This window comes from Pristiophorus japonicus, chromosome 19 (assembly GCF_044704955.1).
Source record: "Pristiophorus japonicus isolate sPriJap1 chromosome 19, sPriJap1.hap1, whole genome shotgun sequence".
Taxonomy (NCBI): Eukaryota; Metazoa; Chordata; class Chondrichthyes; family Pristiophoridae; genus Pristiophorus; species Pristiophorus japonicus.
This window is the reverse complement of record NC_091995.1, coordinates 72310743-72331083: the sequence shown is the minus strand read 5'-3', so window position 1 is coordinate 72331083 and position 20341 is coordinate 72310743. Positions and strand designations below refer to the sequence as shown.

General features: G+C 46.3%; 1 protein-coding gene across 2 annotated transcripts in view; it reads right to left on the bottom strand.

Annotated features, from left to right (window-relative positions):
• Positions 1–13283: 13283 nt before the first annotated feature.
• The window catches only part of LOC139229937 (myosin-9-like), a 148066-nt gene continuing 141008 nt past the window's right edge, over positions 13284–20341 (bottom strand). For both annotated transcript variants that reach the window (XM_070861586.1, XM_070861587.1), the window contains 3 exons: positions 19748–19856; positions 17505–17677; positions 13284–15547 (listed from right to left, as the gene is read on the bottom strand). In XM_070861586.1, the coding sequence (XP_070717687.1) occupies positions 15433–15547; positions 17505–17677; positions 19748–19856 (397 nt within the window). In that variant the 3' untranslated portion in view covers positions 13284–15432. The remainder of the gene's footprint in view (positions 15548–17504; positions 17678–19747; positions 19857–20341) is intronic.

The window sequence follows — 20341 nt, the reverse complement described above, 5'->3', positions numbered from 1 at the left end:
GAAATTTCTCCTCATCTCAGTTTTAAATGGGTGGCCCCTTATTCTAAGATCATGCCTCTAGTTCTAGTCTCCCCCATCAGTGGGAACATCCTCTCTGCATCCACCTGGTCAAGCCCCCTCATAATCTTATATGTTCCGATAAGATCACCTCTCATTCTTCTGAATTCCAATGAGTAGAGGCCCAACCTACTCAACCTTTCCTCATAAGTCAACGCACTCATCTCTGGGTTGGTGGCAGATTGTTTAAGTCGGCCTGGATCGGCATGTTTTTGGTGGTGAAGTGGTTGTATTCTCTGGAGACTGCATTTTCACGGTGGTGCGATGTTTGCAAGCATGGGCAGCCAAGGTGTTGGTGCCGATAAAAGCGCACCGGTAATAATTCTCACAGTAGAATTATGCTGAACATCAACAGATTTGACATGTGGACTGGATCGCCACGCCAGAGACAGTACTCCGCTGTAGAGTACGCCAGGGCGAGTGCTGCTGTACAGAGGATTTGAGCATCTGCTCCCCATGTGGATCCGGCAAGTTTCTGCATCAAGTTGACCCGACTCTTTAGTTTCTTCCCAAGGTTACATAGAAACATAGAAACATAGAAAATAGGTGCAGAAGTAGGACAATCGACCCTTCGAGCCTGCACCACCATTCAACAAGATCATGGCTGATCACCCACCCCAGCACCTCCCAGCACCTCCCCCCCCCACACCCCCCGACCGCAAGGACCACATCCAACTCCCTCCCGAACACATCCAATGAACTGGCATCAACAACTCTCCGCAGCAGGGAGCCCCACAGGCCAACAACTCCCCGAGTGAAGAAGTCTCTCCCAATTCCAGCACCAAACAGCCCAACCCCCAACCCAAGAGCATGGCGCCCCCCCCCCGCCTCCGGACCCACCCAACACCGGGTTCACTCCCACCGCACCCAACCCGCCCCGTCAGAATCCTTCCCAAATGCCGAACACCCCCGGATGTCGAGCCCCCCAGCCCCGGAGCCACGCCCCCGTGACGCCAATCACACCACATCCACCAACCGCCATCTGCGCAGTCAACCCGTCCACCCCACTCCGAACACTCCCCGCACCGAGGCACAGAGCCCCCAGGCCCGCCCCTCCAACACACTTCGCCCCCCCTCCCCCCAGACCTTCGCTGCAATGTGGCCCCTCCTGTCCCCCGCCCTGGGTTTCTCCGCACCCCACCTCCACCACTCTCCCCTCCATCCCACGCCCCCGCCTCTGCCTCCCCGCACAGGCTCCCATCTTGGGGGCGGTAACCTTCTGGGGCAGGGAATTTTAGCCCCCAGCGTGGAAGTCCTGCTCCCGCCGTAGAATTGGCCTTACTGCCCCTCAATGGAAGCAGAGTGCAATTTCCCACACTCCACTTCCTTTCCGGAAGATTCTGGAGATGTTGCCTATATGATGATCAGTCCCTCGGAATCGAGGAGGACTTGCTTCCACTCCCAAAGTGAGTTCTTTGATGGCTGAACAGTCCGATACGAGAGCCGCAGACCCTGTTACAGGTGGAACAGACATTCGTTGAAGGTAGGGGTGGGTGGGGCTGGTTTGCCGCGCGCTCCTTCCGCTGCCTGTGCTTGACTTCTTCGTGCTCTTTGCGTTGAGACTCGAGGAGCTCAGCGCCTTCCCGGATGCACTTTCTCCACCTCGGACGGTCTTCGGCCAGGGTCTCCCAGGTGTCAGTGGTGATGTCGCACTTTACCAGGGAGGCTTTGAGAATGTCTTTATAACATTTCCACTGCCCAACTTTGGCTCGTTTACCATGAAGGAGCTCCGCGTAAAGCATTTGCTTAGGGAATCTTGTATCTGGCATGCGAACTATGTGGCCTTCCCAGCGAAGCTGATCGAGTGCCGTGAATCTTGATGATTGGAGGGCAGTGCTGTGTGGCGGGGACAGGCTGGTGGAGGACCTTTGTCTTACATATGACAGGCTGCGATCAAGCGTGACTCCTAAATAGGAGTTTTTTTTGGCATGGTTTACCTCTGCGCCGCAAAAGGAGACTTTCAAAGCTTGGTTTGCTTGATGGGTGTTGAGGGTTGGCTGGAGTCGCCATCAGAGGAAGTAGGCCTCCATCCTCAGTAAATCACCGGTCAGGGTCTCTTCGGTGATGGACAGAGTCATGCTTTGCGTGGCCAAGGCAATACCATCAGCATATATGAACTTGCGGGACTCTGTTTCGGGCAGATCACTGGTGTCATGAATATCATTAGTGCCAAGACATAACCTTACATAAGAACATAAGAAATAGGAGCAGGAGTAGGCCATACGGCCCCTCGAGCCTACTCCGCCATTCAATAAGATTATGGCTGATCTGATCATGGACTCAGCTCCACTTCCCTGCCCGCTCCCCATAACCCCTTATCCCCTTATCATTTAAGAAACTGTCTATTTCTGTCTTAAATGTATTTAATGTCCCAGCTTTCACAGCTCTCTGAGGCAGCGAATTCCACAGATTCACAACTCTCTGAGAGAAGAAATTTCTCCTCATCTCAGTTCTAAATGAGTGGTCCCTTATTCTAAGATCATGCCCTCTAGTTCTAGTCTCCCCCATCAGTGGAAACATCCTCTCTGCATCCACCTTGTCAAGCCCCCTCATAATCTCATACGTTTCTATAAGATCACCTCTCATTCTTCTGAATTCCAATGAGTAGAGGCCCAACCTACTCAACCTTTCCTCATAAGTGAACGCACTCATCCCCGGGATCAACCTAGTGAACCTTCTCTGAACTGCCTCCACAGCAAGTATATCCTTTTGTAAATATGGAAACCAAAACTGCACGCAGTATTCCAGGTGTGGCTTCACCAATACTCTGTATAACTGTAGCAAGACTTCCCTGCTTTTATACTCCATCCCCCTTTGCAATAAAGGCCAAGATTCCATTGGCCTTCCTGATCACTTGCTGTACCTGCATACTATCCTTTTGTGTTTCATGCACAAGTACCCCCAGGTCCCGCGGTACTGCAGCACTTTGCAATCTTTCTCCATTTAAATAATAACTTGCTCTTTGATTTTTTTCTGCCAAAGTGCATGACCTCACACTTTCCAACATTATACTCCATCTGACAAATTCTTGCCGACTCACTTAGCCTGTCTATGTCCTCCTGCAGTCTCTTTATGTCCTCCTCACACATTGCCCTTCCTCCAATCTTTGTATCATCAACAAACCTGGCTACGTTACACTCAGTCCCCTCTTCCAAGTCGTTAATATAGATTGTAAATAGTTGGGGTCCCAGCACTGATCTCTGCGGCATCCCACTAGTTACTGATTACCAACCAGGGAATGAACCATTTATCCCAACTCTCTGATTTCTGTTTGTCAGCCAATCTTCTATCCATGCTAATATATTACCCCCAAACCCTGAACTTTTATCTTGTGCAGTAAATTTTGTGTGGCACCTTGTCAAATGCCTTCTGGAAGTCCAAATACATCACATCCACTGGTTCCCCTTTATCCACCCTATTCGTTACATCCTCAAAGAATTCCAGAAAATTTGTCAAACATGATTTCCCCTTCATAAATCCATGCTGACTTTGCCTGACCAAATTTTGCTTTTCCAAATGTCCTGCTACTGCTTCTTTAATAATGGACTCCAACATGTTCCCAACCACAGATGTTAGGCTAACTGGTCTATAGTTTCCTGCTTTTTATCTGCCTCCTTTTTTGAAACAGGGAATTTTGGTAAATTACAACCAATGCATCCACAATCCCTGCCGCTACTTCTCTTAAGACCCTAGGATGTAAGCCATCAGCTCCAGGAGATTTATCTGCCTTTAGTCCCATTATCTTACTGAGTACCACCTCCTTAGTGATTGTGATTGTGTTAAGTTCCTCCCCCCCTATAGCCCCCAGGCTATCCACTGTCGGAATATTGTTAGTGTCCTCTACCATAAAAACTTGTTTAGAGTTTCTGCCATCTCCATGTTCCCCATTACTAACTCCCCGGTCTTGTCCTCTAAGAGACCAACATTTACTTTAGCCACTCTTTTCCTTTTTATATACAGATAGAAACTCTTACTATCTGTTTTTATATTTTGTGCTAGTTTACTTTCATAGTCTATCTTGCCTTTCTTAATCAGTTTTGGCCATTTTTTGCTGACTTTTAAAAGCTTCCCAATCTTCTGTCCTCCCACTAGTTTTGGCCACTTTGTATGCCCTTGTTTTTAATTGGATACCATCCTTTATTTCTTTAGTTAGCCACGGATGCTGTGAGGCTGCAGAGCGACTTGGATAGGTTAGGTGAGTGGGCAAATGCATGGCAGATGAAGTATAATGTGGATAAATGTGAGGTTATACACTTTGGTGGTAAAAACAGAGAGACAGACTATTATCTGAATGGTGACAGATTAGGAAAAGGGGAGGTGCAAAGAGACCTGGGTGTCATGGTACATCAGTCATTGAAGGTTGGCATGCAGGTGCAGCAGGCGGTTAAGAAAGCAAATGGCATGTTGGCCTTCATAGCAAGGGGATTTGAGTACAGGGGCAGGGAGGTGTTGCTACAGTTGTACAGGGCGAAGGTTCACCAGACTGATTCCCGGGATGGCGGGACTGACCTATCAAGAAAGACTGGATCAACTGGGCTTGTATTCACTGGAGTTCAGAAGAATGAGAGGGGACCTCATAGAAACATTTAAAATTCTGACGGGGTTAGACAGGTTAGATGCAGGAAGAATGTTCCCAATGTTGGGGAAGTCCAGAACCAGAGGTCACAGTCTAAGGATAAGGGGTAAGCCATTTAGGACCGAGATACGGAGGAACTTCTTCACCCAGAGAGTGGTGAACCTGTGGAATTCTCTACCACAGAAAGTTGTTGAGGCCAATTCACTAAATATATTCAAAAAGGAGTTAGATGAGGTCCTTACTACTAGGGGGATCAAGGGGTATGGCGAGAAAGCAGGAATGGGGTACTGAAGTTGAATGTTCAGCCATGAACTCATTGAATGGCGGTGCAGGCTAGAAGGGCCGAATGGCCTACTCCTGCACCTATTTTCTATGTTTCTATGTTTTCTCTTGCATCCTTTCCTCCTCACTGGAATATATTTTTCTTGAGAATTGTGAAATATTTATTTAAATGTACACCACTGTTCATCAACTGTCCTACACTTTAATCTATTTTCCCAGTCCACTTTAGCCAACTCTGCCCTCATACCTTCATAGCCTCCTTTGTTTAAGCTTGGTACACTGGTTGGAGATCCAACTTTCTCACCCTCCATCTGATCACTCATTCCAAAGGGATCCTTTACTAGGAGATTGTTTATTAATCCTGTCTCATTATACAGGACCAGATCTAAGATAACCTGCCCCCCGATTGGTTCTGTTACATACTGCTCAAGGAACCCGTCCCTGATACACTCTATGAACTCTTCCGCAAGGCTTCCCTCCCTTGTGGGAGTCCGTTGTTCAATATCCTATATCTGCCCTTCTGAGTGCCAGAGTATAGACGGAAGCGTCGGTTGCTATGCATGGAGTTGAGAAGATAGATCGTTGATCTGCAGGGTAAAATGGTGGAGAGCTTGAAAAGCAGTTCATGCTTCCATACTGTGTCATACACCACTGACAGGTCCATGAGTGCCAGGGCAGTCTTGAGCTGGCGCTGCAAGCCTGTTTCGATGTGCGTTGTTAAAGCCACCACTTGGTCGCAGCAGTTACTTTGTAACTTTTTTCCATGTGTTTGTTACCTCTAGACTTGACTACTCCAACGCACTCCTGACCGGCCTCCCACATTTTACCCTACATAAACTTGAGGTCATCCAAAACTCGACAGCCTGTGTCCTAACTCGCACCAAGTCCCGCTCACCCATCACCCCTGTGCTCGCTGACCTACATTGGCTCCCGGTTAAGCAAATCCTTCCATGGCCTCGCCCCTCCCTATCTCTGTAATCTCCTCCAGCCCCACAACCCCCCCGAGCTGTCTACGCTCCTCTAATTCTGCCCTATTGAGCATCCCTGATTATAATCGCTCAACCCTCGGTGGCTGTGCCTTCAGCTGCCTGGGTCCCAAGCTCTGGAACTCCCTCCCTAAACCTCTCTGCCTCTCTACCTCTGTTTCTTCCTTTAAGACGCTCCTTAAAACATACCTCTTTGACCAGCTTTTGGTCATCCGCCGTAATTTCTTCTTATGTGGCTCGGTGTCAAATTTATTTATTTTGTCTTATAACACTCCTGTGAAGCATCTTGGGACATTTTACTACGTTAAAGGCGCTATATAAACACAGGTTGTTATTGTTGTTACGGCCGCTCCGGAAGCCAGCTTGCTCCTTAGGGATGGTTGGCTCGATGATGGGGGCTAGTCTGTGGAGTAATCGCCTCTTCAGCACTTTATAACTAGTACAAAGTGAGGAGATCGGGCGGTATCTGGAGGCTTCACAATCATTCTTCCCCTGCTACAGGAGGGCAATTATTTTAGTCTCCCTCCAAATAGGTGGAATTTTACCAGTTGCCAGTACCTCAGAGATAGAGGTCAGCCATCTGATCACTTTGGGTTCCAGTGCTTTTAAGAATTCTGGGTAAACACCATCTGGACTAGCAGCTTTTCCAGATTTGGTTGTCGACAGGGCTGCATTTAGTTCGTATGGAAAATGGTCCACGTTGTCCATGGCCTCATCGTGGATTTTGATAATCGGGGAGCAGTGCTGTGTGGCGGGGTAAGGTTGGTAGAGGACCTCTGTCTTACGGATGTTTAGTGTAAGGCCTATGCTCTCGTATGCCTCAGTGAAGGTGTTGATAATGGCTTGGAGTTTGGCCTCCGAGTGTGCACAGATGCAGGCATCGTACACGTACTGAGGTCAATGACGATGGGACGACCTTGGATCTGGCCTGGAGGCGGCGAAGGTTGAACAGCTCCGTTGGGCAGGCAACATCGTCCGCATGCCCGACACAAGACTCCCAAGCAAGCGCTCAACACGGAGTTTTGACATGGCAAGCGAGCCCCAGGTGGGCAGAGAAAATGTTTCAAGGACACCCTCAAAGCCTCCTTGACAAAGTGCAACATCCCCACCGACACCTGGGAGTCCCTGGCCCAAGACCGTCCAAAGTGGAGGAAGAGCATCCAGGAGGGTGCTGAGCACCTCGAGTCTTGTTGCCGAGAGCATGCAGAAACCAAGTGTAAACAGCGGAAGGAGATTGCGGCAAACCTGTCCCACCCTTTCCTTCAACGACTGTCTGTCCCACATTGGACTCCTCAGTCACCTGAGAACTCATTTTTTAGAGTGGCAGCAAGTTATCCTCAACTCCGAGGGACTGTTATGATCCAAGTGGATCAGCCATTGTCAGCTTTGTCAAAAGCTGCCGCTTCATCTGCCGACGATATTCTTTGTCCACCGGAGCCTTTGATGTTTGTATCAAGTGGGACGTAATGGCGTCCACTCTGTTGGTCGTCCTGTGTCTATAGGCGGGATTTGCCCGCCAAGTTGATGGAGCAGGGCCCATGCAGTCCTGCTGGACTTCTCCATAAGGTTCCTTCAACTTTCACGTCTCGCTGAGTTCAAGGACTCCAGCATTGCGGTGACTGTGGCTGGGTTCTTGTTCAGCGAATACTCCTGGTAGAGAGCCTCGCTTTCTACCATCCAACAAGGAATATAGAGGATAAGGGGTTATGGAGAACGGGCTGGGAAGTCGAGCTGAGTCCATGATCAGATCAGCCATGATCTTATTGAATGGCAGAGTAGGCTCGAGGGGCCGTATGGCCTACTTCCTGTTCCTATTTCTTACGTTCTTATGTCTTTCTAAACCCCTGAGGTATACTGCGTTTTGCTATTTAATAATTCCTATAAATCTGTTGGCGGTTGGTGGAATCCACCTGATCTCTGTGTCAACTGATCTTTGGAAGGCTTCCCAGTCTGCTTTTTTGAAGTTTCCCCATGTCGGTCACAGGTGCACACTGCAGGCTGAGCCCTACTCTCCCCCTGTCGGCTACAGCTGGTCACTGCAGGCTGAGCCCTGCATTCCCCCTGCCGGCCACAAGCGGTCATTGCATGCTGAGCCCCGCGCGCCCCCTGCCGGCCACAGCCGGTCACTACAAGGAAGCTAAGCCAAGGTCACTCGCCAGGAAAAACTGACATAAAAAACTGTCCAGTTGTTCAGTGTTCCCAGTGTTTGACCCTGATTTATCCAACAAATTAATGCAATTCTTTTAAGTCTTTTTAAAATTCTCTTCATAAAGCCCTGGATTCCATTGGTTTAGGAACAGGAGGAGGCCATTCAATTAGATCATGGCTGATCTGTATCTTAACTCCATTTGCTTTTGCTCCATATCCGTTGATACCCTTGTCTAACAAAAATCTATCGATCCGAGTCTTGAAAGCTCCAATTGTCCCTCAACATCCACAGATTTGGGGAGAGAGTTCCAGATTCCCGCTACCCCTTGTGTGGAAAAAAGTACTTCCTGACATCACCCCGGAGTGTCCTGGCTCTAACTTGATTATATCCTCTTATTCCTGATTCCCTAACCAGAGCAATTTGTTTCTCTGTATCCACTCTACCAAACTCTTAACATTTTAAGCAGCTCGATCACTCCTCAATCTTCAAAACACAAAGGAATACAAAATAGGTTTATGCAACCCTGTCCTTGTAATTTAACCCGTTGAGCCCCGTATCATTCTGCTGAATCTGCACTGCACCCACTCCAAGGCTAATATATCCTTCCTGAGATGGGGTGCCCAGACTGAATGCAATTCTCCAGGTGGGGTCTGACCAAGGTCAGGGACGTTGACATTTCCACAGCACCTCACATACGTGGCCATTTTTCACAAGTGTGCTGAGACATTTGTGCTAGGGTTGTCAACCTTCCTTGATTGTGCTGGAATCTCTGTGAATTAAGGATTAATCTCCAGACACTGCTGCCAGCAACGCAAGAGAAATACCATAGGGGGAAGATCAAAAATCAGATAGGGGGAAAAAAAAGTCTGTCCGACTGACAGTCAAGATCATTCAATCGAGTAACAAAGTGTTAATTGGCTGGGAAAGCGGGTCGCCAAGAGGTGTTGGTCACTCAATAGCTCGATGATGACGTGGGGATGGGGATGTTGGAGGCCAGATGTCATGTGATGAAACCACCTACAAGGCACAAGTCAGGAGTGTGATGGAATACTCACCACTTGCCTGGATGGTTGAAGCTCCAACATTACTCAACAAGCTCAACACCATTCAGGACAAAGCAGCTTGATCTGCAACCCATCCACCACCTTAAACAAACATTCATTCCCACCGTGGCTGCAGTGTGCACCATCTATAAGATGCACCATAGCAACTCGCCATGGCTTCTTCAACAGCACCTCCCAAACCCACAGCCTCTACCATCTAGAAGAACAAGGGCAGCAGTCGCAAGGGAACACCATCAACTCCACGTTCCCCTCCAAGTCACACACCATCTGACTTGGAAATATATCGCCGTTCCTTCATCGTCGCTGGGTCAAAATCCTGGAACTCCCTCCCTAACAGCATTGTGGGAGCACCTTCACCACACGGACTGCAGCAGTTCAAGATGGCTTACCTCCACATTCTGGGCAATAAATGCCAGCCTTGCCAGCAAAGCCCGTTACCCAAGAATGAATTTTTAAAAAGAAAGCTCTCGTCCAACTAACGCCAGCTTGCCTCCGAACTGACTGTGGGAGGAAACCCAGTCTGATCCTGTTCTCGCCTCACATGCACCTTTTTGCAAAAGCGACTGGACAGTAATCTTACCCAGAGGCCCTAACTGAGATCAGCAGGCGATAGGGTGTCTTAAATATGAAGTCATTTTTTAATGGTTCTACACAGCTGTCTCCAGCTTTCCCCAGTGCAAAGATTGCCCCAAAGTCCACGGCTATTCTAGATATAGAGGCCCCAAACTTCGAACTTTACAGTAATGGAGGAGGCCACTCTGCCCATTGTGTATGTGCGGCACTATTCTAAAACCATCCCAAACTAATCCCACTGACCCGCTCTCTCCCCATTGCTCTGTATCAATCCCAAACTAATCCCACTGCCCTGTATCAATCCCAAACTAATCCCACTGCCCTGCTCTCTCCCCATAGTCCTGTATCAATCTCACTGCCCTGCTCTCTTCTCACTACCCTGTATCAATCCCAACTAATCCCACTGCCCTGCTCTCTCCCCATAGCCGTTATGCCTCGTGGAGTCATTCATAGGTACATTACAGACATAAAAACCATACTGACTCTGCTTGATTGAATTATGCTTTTCCAAATGTCCCGCTACTGCTTCCTTAATAATGGACTCCAGCATTTTCCCAACGACAGATGTTACACTAACTGGTCTATAGTTGCCTGCTTTTTGTCTGCCTCCTTTTTAAAAAAAAAAATAGGGGTGTTACTAACTTCTCATCATTTATAAAATACTCCAATAGTTCTTCGGTCCAAAGTGGATGATCTCATATTGAACTTCATCTGCCAGTTTTCCCCACTCATTTACTCGATCAATGTCCCTTTGCAACTTTCTGCTCCCATCTACAGTATTTACCACCTAACTTGCCGTCGTTAGCAAACTTAGATATACAGCTTTCTATTTTTCATCTAAGTGATTGACAAATACGATAAAAAGCTGTGGCCCAAGAATCTCACTAGGCACATTCTTCCAATTGTACATATCCCTTATCCCTACTGTCTCCTACCTCCTAACCAATTCCCTACCCAAGCCAATGGGTTGTCTCAAATTCCATGTGCTCTCAGTTTTGTTTTCAGTCTCTTGTACAAAACACTGAAATCCATGGATCTTTCTGCTAACTCTAGGGTCTCTATTACTTCCTGCTACAGAATGGCAGCCTATATTTGGGCCAGAGACTTCAGAAAATGCTCTGATCCAATTTAGTACCTGCCTTGAACAGAGACCTCTTGGTGAACAAGTCCTGCCCACTGAATTTGGTGCAATGCCATTCCGGCCAAACCAGATTGTGCTCTGGTTGGTCATTTGTCCATTTAGTTGGGGTCGCGGAGCTCATCGCTTACATGGTGAATTCTCCATACCAGGGCAAGACCCGAGGTACTTCCTCAGGTGGTCACAGGGCTGGGTCCCTTGGGCCTCCTCTGGTTGTCTATCTAGTTGTGGATAATGCAGGAAACCTCAATGAGTTGACTACTCTGGGGTATTAAAAGCCTCTGGAAACACTGCAATTCTACTGTGGAGGCACTAGTTTTGAAGCAAACAATTTAGGTCAGTACTAAAGGACATACTTTATGATCATAGGCCTGCTGGAACATCTGCCGTGGGCTGTAGAAAATTGTCACCCCATTTGCTCCCTGGTGTTCCTGCACAGAGTAAAGAGCTGTTCTTTTTAGTGTGGACTAATCTCAAAAACAGCAGCTTTTATATTTCTCAGGGGCTCATCACCCTCTGCGGACTTGCTTTGACAGTCTTGTGTCTCTTAAGAAACAAAATCCCAACTAGCCAAGCACTCCGCAATGTCCGATACACCGTCCAACAAATCCGACTGGTTCCTGTACAGCGGCTAGAGATTTGGCTCCAATTTTTTTGTGAGCAAGAGGTCAAATAGCAGTGAAGAACCTCTAAACCAGGAAAAATAAACTTGCACAAAGGGACAGGTCATTCGGATTTTCTGGCATGTAGAACCATCTGTAACAACACAAGTTTCAGGATGTGGCCTCAACGTGTGGTTTCAACAGAACCCATGAAGTTAGCACATACAGCAGGCAGAGGAGAGGGAGGGTCATACACCTACAGGTGGAAGAGCTAGAACGCAACCAGACTGTACCTGGAGGATGGGATAGGGCATAACTCCACCGCCTCTTGGGAATCCCTGGCCCAAGACCGCTCAAAGTGGAGGAGAAGCATCGGAGAAGGTACCGGATTCTTTGAGTCTCTTCGCCAGGAGCACGCAGAAGCCAAGTGCAAACAACGGAAGGAGTGAACGACAACCCAGGCACCCCACCCACCCGTCCCTTCAACCACTGCCTGCCCCAGAGACTGTAGATCCAGCATTGGTCTCATTGCACAAGTATGTGTGTTCCAAATGTGTATGTCTGGTCAATTTCACATTCTAACAGGGATGAAACTGTCTGTGTGAGTTGCTGCTCCACTGCCAGCGGCTATGTTGAACGATCCATTGGCAGATTACCACCCACGGTTACCATAGTGACCTTGTTTAATGTAGCTTGGTTCCATTTTGGTTCCACTCTGGTTTAACTGGACCATCTTGTTTGATTAGAACTTAAACTCCTTTTAGTGTGGAAGCAAGTCCTCCTCGACTCTGGGGGACGGCTTAAGACGACATTAAGTGGCAGATGGAAATGAAAAAAAACTCAACTTTACTGTTGAAATCAAGTTTCATTCAGAAAATAAACGTAAGAAATAGGAACAGGAGTAGGCCATACGGCTCCTGCTCCCCAATGCAATATCATGGTTGATCTGATCATGGACTCAGCTCCACTTCCCCGCCCGCTCCCCATAACCCCTTATCACTTAAGAAACGGTCTATTTCTGTCTTAAATTTAGTCAATGTCCCAGCTTCAACAGCTCTGAGGCAGCGAATTCCACAGATTTACAACCCTAAGAAATTTCTCCTCAGCGTTGTTTTAAATGGGCAGCCCCTTATTCTAAGATCATGCCCTCTCGTTCTAGTCTCCCCCATCAGTGGAAACACCCTCTCTGCATCCACCTTGTCAAGCCCCCTCATAATCTTATACGTTGCAATAAGATCACCTCTCATTCTTCTGAATTCCAAAGCGTAGAGGCCAAACCAACTCAACCTTTCCTCATTGTCAAACCCCTCATCTCCGGAATCAACCTAGAAAAACCTTCTCTGAACTGCTACCAAAGCAAGTATATCCTTTCGTAAATATGGAAACCAAAACTGTACGCAGTATTCCAGGTGTGGCCTCATCAATACCCTGTATAGCTGCAGCAAGACTTCTCTGCTTTTATACTCTATCCCCTTTGCAATAAAGGCCAAAATTTCATCATCACTTGCTGTACCTGCACACTATCCTTTTGTAAAGTACCCCCAGGTCCCGCTGTACTGCAGCAATTTGCAATCTTTCTCCATTTAAATAATAACTTGCTCATTGCTCAATAAATAGGACTCTCCGTTTTTGGTATCCCAAGGGCTCTAAGGTCAGACCTGAAATATAAAGCTGGGAAAATAAGGCAGGGAGATGGATGTGGAGACATGCAAAGCTGTAAACATGCCTGAACAGGTACTGAGCAGGAAGCGGCCTTTCACTGCTGCAGAGTAGCACAGCAAGGCCCAACCTACAAAATGGGAGTTATTCTCAAACTCCACAAACCGGCAACACCAACAGACATTCAACACCAAGCAGACTTTTTCAATAAACTTTATTTGTAACACATTTGTGGTAACACCTGCAAACCAGTTACAATTCAGTTTCGCGGCACTGATGTGACACATGCTTAAGGCACTTTTATAAAAATATGTGTGTGTGTGTGTGTGTGTGTGTGTGTGGCGATCCAAATAGTTTCTATAGCAACCCTGACAGGAAGAAAAAATGGAGCAACTTCACTTGAGTGAGACATAAATGTTGCAGCATATAGGAAAGTGAGACACTTTTTACTCTCTAAGCCCAATACCGTTGTTTTGTGCATGTAAAACACATCAAAAACTAAAACTCAATCCAAGGTTCCGAACAATTCAGTGAATAAGGGAAGGTGTGTGGGCTCTCCTGACGCCCCCAACGCACATTGTCGTACATCCTTCGCCAGACATGGACACTGAATTTAAAACTGTGCAGTTTAAGCTTGAGCACATTTTCCAGTTTTTTTAAATTGGAGGCCAGTGCTCAGAAAAAAGGTCATGATTGGTCAGAGCAAATGGTTACGTTATACATATATATATATAAAAATGAGAATCCATTAACAAATTTTTCTTGATTATATTTTTCCTGTTTAAATATATATTTGGTCCTTAAAAGAATCACAGGAAAGGAAGTCATTTTACAAATCCAGTATAGCTAACAGATTATCAAAAACTTTTTCCAATACAACTATGAAGCGATACTCATTAGATACAAATGAATATATATATCAATGCTTTTCCTCTCAACAATCTTCTTGGATGCCATTGCACATTAAAACATTTGCAGAGAAGTCTTGGAACAGGCCGAGCTTGGCTTGCATTGTTTGCACTGTGAGATGAGCATGTGTCTCCTCCCTCAGTACTCCTCCTGCCCAGGGATCGGGAGACAGCCAAACTTCACAAATAACTGGCTTCGGTGGGAGCTGTAATGTTTTGCGTTTTGCACCACAGACAACTGGCAGTAACGGTTAGAAACCTTACTTTTAGAACAGGAGGAATCCCCATGCTCACTGTTCGGGAGACGGACCAAGTCTCGAAACTAGGTCACTACCTGAAAACATTAATTGACGCAACGACTGGAGGAAACAATGGTATATTCCCTTCTCTCCTTTCCCATGAAAATGGACCGTTCCAGTGGCAGATCCCTGAAAACTATGAGGTTAGAAAAACAGGATTGTCACAATTGAGGTTCACTGAAAATAGGAGGGCGTTGGGAAAAGCCCACTTGCTGAGTAGCAACAAACAAGGTATGGGACAAAGGCAAGCTCAACAGACAGGTTTCCAGTTAGAAGTTCATTCTTTGCTGTTGCTTCCTGAGCCAATTCAAATCGGAAAAAGGAAACTTTAAAATTCTGTTCTCAAACCCACCAAAATCTCTCGGGCAGTGATCAGGTCGCCTGCTGCAACTTGGGAGGTCCCTCCAAGCAGCAAGATTTCAAATCTGAAATGAGACCTTTCCAGTTTACTGTGCAGAGCTGCTGTTAATGCTCGCCTCTGCAAGTGGGTTTTCAGGTCATCGCTTGTGCTGCGTGTACAGCACCCGCTGATGTTTGTGAACCACGGAATTGTCTAACACTATTTGTGAGTGTGTGTGCGAGCCCCACCAAATGGTTTTAAAGGATTGTCAAAACAAAGCAAGAGTTGTTGTCTAAAGTTAGACACGAGTTCCAAGAGCCTCTTGCCCAACAAAACGCTACATTCCTGAATCACAATACTAAAAAAAGTAACCCAAAGTAAGCCAGGTTAACCAAAAGCTCTTTCTGAAAGCCAATGAGAAAGATTGCTTCACAGCCTCAACTCCAGGCCAAGTCTGGTCACAAGCAGAGAATCGCAGAGCCGCAATTAATTTGAAGAAAAATAATTCTAAGTAGGGGTTAAACCTTAGCCCTCCTGATCTGGGTGCACTGCTGCACAAATGATGAGCCTTGTTCCTCCTGATACACAGTAACAGTTCTCTGCTAATAGCACATTACAAAATTATTCAGAAAGAATTTATATTAAGCCGAGGGGGAAAGGAGAGGGAGAGGGAGAGAGAGAGTGCCCTGATGTTACCAGCTGCAGCATAAAATACACAGCTATGCATTTTATAAAATCTTAATAACAATTGGCCCACTGGTGGCGTTTATTCTGCGAGTGTAGGTCAGCGCTTTGGCAGTTATTCAGCAGCTTTGGGATCTCCGGCATCACTCCGGCCTTCGATATCATCATCGGAGATTTCGTCCAGTTTTCTACCTGCGGTGCGGCGCACAGTGAAAGGCAGATCCCCACGCCTACAAAGAAACACACGTCAACATTTCTTGTATGAACTTTGCGTCAAGCGATTTCCGAGCTTGCGAACGGGAGTTTGGTCTTTTTCCAACATGCTGTGCTTCCAGCTGACTAATGGCAGATACAATAGAGGCCAGTACCGCCCCCCCCACCAATCTAGCCACCTGTGTCTAGACAGATTACAAATTAAATCGTGCCCACCTGCAATTAGTTTAGGACGCGACAAACTCAAATTAGGACCCTTAAAATTGGTAACAGATTTCTTTTTTTAACCAATAGCATGGAGTGAAGTCAAAGCTGGTTCCAAAGGATGGTGCTTGAACTGACTGACTCTCAGCCCTCAGTTACTTAAATAAAACGTCTAGCATGATTCACATGTACCCAGATTTCTTTGTAGTTGTTCATTACTCGAGTGGACTGAAGACCAAGAGATTTGGTTAATGTATCAGAGGAACACGAGTAGGCCAGTCAGCCTGCTCCACCATTCAATTAGATCACAGTGGATCTGCACCTCAACACTATTGACCTGCCTTTGCTCCATATCACTGGATACCCATACCCAACATAAAAAAATCTAGCTAGCCTTGTCTTGAATATCTCAATTAACTCGGCATCCAGAGCTTTTTGGGGAAAGAGCCCCAGTTTCCACTCCCCTTTGTGTGAAAACGTGCTTCCTGACTACACTTTAAAAACGTACTTCACTGGCTGTAAAGCACTTTGAGACATCTGGTGGTCATGAAGGGCGCTATATAAATGCAAGTCTTTCTTTTTTCCTGATTACCACTCCTACATGGCATAGTTCCAATTTGAAGACTGCACTCCCTTATTCTGGATTCTCCCACCGGAGGAAATACCCAGTCAAATCCCTTTATCATTTGAAACACCTTGATTAGATCACTCCCCCAAAACTGCTAAACTCAAGGGAATACAAACTAAGTTTATGCAACCTGTCCTCAAAAGTACAGGGATGATTCAGTCCTGACTAAACTATCAAGGCTGTGGGCTTTTTATTCTAGATATTGTCTTGGCCATTTCCACAAGTGGATCTTGAATTCCCTACAATCTGGAATACTTTAACTGTCCAAAATCAAGACAAATGATGGTGAGACATAGGGATCGCAACAGAAAACTGTACACCAGCTGTGCCACTTGATTCGCCCCTCTCAGAATAGACACTCTAAAACTACAGATGGTTTATTTAAATAAATCAGTGCATCATGACACTATACTCAAGAGGCCTTGCACTTTCGCTCCATATACATTTTTTCCCCCACTGTACAACTTGCTGCAACTTCAAATTGTCTCAACTTCCCCCGCTGACTGACAGACCTAAAGCACAACTCCATACACTGACTGCCTCAAACCTAAAGCCGCGCCTCGACCCGCTGACTGACAGACCTAAGGCACAGCCCTGTCCCGCTGGCTGAAAGGCTAAAAGATGACAATTAGTCCTTTTAGAAAGGTTAAGCTCTTAAGTAATTTTTTTTTCTCCAGTTTTAAGTTCGCGTTCTTATTCAAGTCCAAGTTTCCCGGTCAGACGAGAGACGTTTCCCTCATCCCTGTTTCATTTAATTTTTTAAAGTTTTACAAATCTACCATCTTGTTTTTCCTTTCCAATTCCCTTCATATTCCTCAGCTTTTGTATCACGATTTAAAAACACTTCAAACTTGCCCCAGTACTGCTTTAAATTAAATATATCTTTACTTCAGCTGCCTCATAACGGAACATTGTTTCGGGTAAGGGTTCCCTGCCTGGGCAGAGGTTGCAATGTTCACACGGTGCAGCCCTTCTCCTTCCCAGGTCATAACTATAAAAGTGAAAGCGAGACTGTAAAAATTCACTAGAAACAAACAGGGGCTGAGCAGGCCCAGTTAATTTAAAGGTGTAGTACGTTGCTTTCTTAATGTGCCCAACAGCAGGATTGTTCCGGTATTCGTATCACAGCATCCTCTCCTTACCTGAGCTTGCTCTTGAGCGTGCTGACCTCACGTGTCATTGCATCCGCAGTTTCAGTCGTATCTTCCAGTTCTCGCTGCAGTTTTCTCCGGGAAGCATTGGCACGCTGGGCTTCCTCTTCAGCCTCTTCCAGCTGCCGTTTCAACTGCTTCAAGCGGGAATTGGCTTTCTCAACCTGCAAAAGAAACACGAGGAGATAACCTCTGATGTACCCTGGGATGTTTTTCTACATAAATGCTACTTGCTGCTTCGCGCTGAAATAGTGTCAGAATTAAAGAAAAAAGACTGGTATTTATATAGGAACTTGCACAATCTCAGGATGTCCCAATAAAGTACCTTTGAAGCGCAGTCCCTCAGTGCTGCACTGAAGTGTCAGCCTGGATTACATGTTGAAATCTCTGGAGTGTGGCTTGAACCCATGACTTACTGACTCAAGATGAGTGTGCTACCCTCAGCCACGGATGGCACCATTCAGGCAATGGTGAATGCTACTTCAAGAGACAATCTCATTGGCTGGACACCAAATGAGAATGGAAGTGACCCAGACAGATCTTTTATACAAGGGATCAGCTTTGTTGGGTTTCCCGGCGCCGCCTCTAAAGCTCGAATGTCTCCCTCGTGTCTATGGTGACCAGGAAAGCACACGGTGCTCACGATGCACTCACCAGATCACGATTTCCTGTGATGTGTCAGCCATGGTTCAGTTGGTTGCACTTGAGACTTGAGCACATAATCCAGGATGACACTTTCGTGCAGTACTGAGTGAGTGCACCTCCCAGTAGCCAGTTTGAAAGCTGAACTAGCAGAGGGTTGGCAGCAGATCGCCTACCTGCTATCCAGGTCACAACGTACAGGAGGAATTTCACAGAACACAGAAAAAAACCACTGTCTGGAGTGGAAAGATAAGTACTTTGCTACTGCTGCCTGTGTCATGATGCAGAATATGTATGCAGGCACAGCTTTGCTGCAATTCACCAATATTGCAGAAATGCATCTTGGTTTGTTGCTAGATATTTCACAGCACAAAACTGTACATTTAGGCCAAGGCAACTTTCTGATCAATTGCGTCATCTTGGAGGAGGTAGGGCAGATCTGAGGGCTACTCAGCTTGGGCAGGTCTTACAGATCATACTGGCTTGCAAGCAAATTTGAAGCCCATGGAATAAAAGGGACAGTCGCAGCATGGATACGAAATTGACTAAGTGACAGGAAGCAGTGGTGAACGGCTGTTTTTCAGACTGGAGGAATTTATACAGTGGTGTTCTCCAGGGATTGGTACTAGGACCACTGCTTTTCTTGATATAGATTAATGACTTGGATGTACGGGGCACAATTTCAAAATTTGCAGATGATAAAACTATAGTGAAGAGTGAGGAAGATAGGGATAGACTTTAGAAAGTGGAATGGGTAGACATATGGCAGATGAAATTTAATGCAGAAAAGCACAAAGTGATACATTTTAGTAGGAAGAACGAGGAGAGGCAATATAAACTAAAGGGTACAATTATAAAGGGGGTGCATGAAGAGAAAGGCCTGGGGGTATATGTGCACAAATCATTGAAGGTGGCAGGGCAGGTTGAGAAAGCAGTTAAAAAAGCATACAGGATCCTGGGTTTCATAAGTAGAGGCAGAGAGTACAAAGGCAAGAATGAACCACCTTTATAAAACACTGGTCCGACTTGAACTGGATTAGTGTGTCCAATTCTGGGCACTGCATTTTAGGAAGGATGTGAAGGCCTTGGAAAAGGTGCAGAAAAGAACTACAAGAATGATTCCAGGCATTAGGAACGTGAGTTATGTGGATAGACTGTGGAAGCGGAGGTTGTTCTCCTTGGAGCAGAGAAGGTTGAGGAAATTTGATCGAGGTGCTCAAAATCATGAGGGGTCTGGACAGAGTAGAGAGAGAGAAACTGTTCTCATTGGCGGAAGGGTCGAGAACCAAAGGGCAGAGATTTAAGGTGATTGGCAGAAGAACCAAAGGAGACATGAGGAAAAACCATTTTTATGCAGTGAGTGGTTAGGATCTGAAATGCTCTGCCTGAAAGGGTGATGGAGGCAGATTCAATCATGGCTTTCCGAAGGAAAAAAAATTGCAGGTCTACGGGCAAAGGGGATGGGACTTGGTGCTCTTGCAGAGAGCCGGAACGTGCTCAACGGGCCGAATGGCCTCCCTCTGTGCTGTAACTATTCTATGATTTTATGAAAAGCCCATCATTCAATCGAGATATTAAAAACTGCGACTGACCTGGTCTTTGAATTGATCAGAATTACGTCTTTCATCCTCCATCTGCAGCATTGACTCTTTCAGCCTTTTTTCTGAACGACGCACCAACTTACTGGCAGCTTGCCGATCCCTAGTTCGACAGGACAGTAAAGTTAGTTTGCAGATTTTCTCAAGGTGCCAACACCTACTGGCAACGGATCCATGGGTGCCGACAGTCCCCTGGAAGTCACCCGAAGGGTTATTCATGCGAGTCTAGTCAACATTGACAGGCTATTTGACTTTTGGGAACATTGCAGGTGAGCCATATCCTCTCCGAATTCATGGGTTACTGGACATCAATCAGAGGTGCTTTGCTGGTTAATATTCCCCCTTTCTACTCTGTGATTATGGTCTAAATCTGCCTCAAATGAGATCAGTTAACTAAGCACGGACGAAGGATCAAATCTGGGATCTCCCTGCAGTATATGTCTCAGCTCCACAGTGTGGCATTTACCAACCTAGCCAGCAAGAGACTAGTCTCAGCATTTTGCAACAGGAACATTAATCAGCAATATTTAAAACTTAACTCAAACAGTATATGCACAATTATAAATACATCTATTTAACAAAATACCC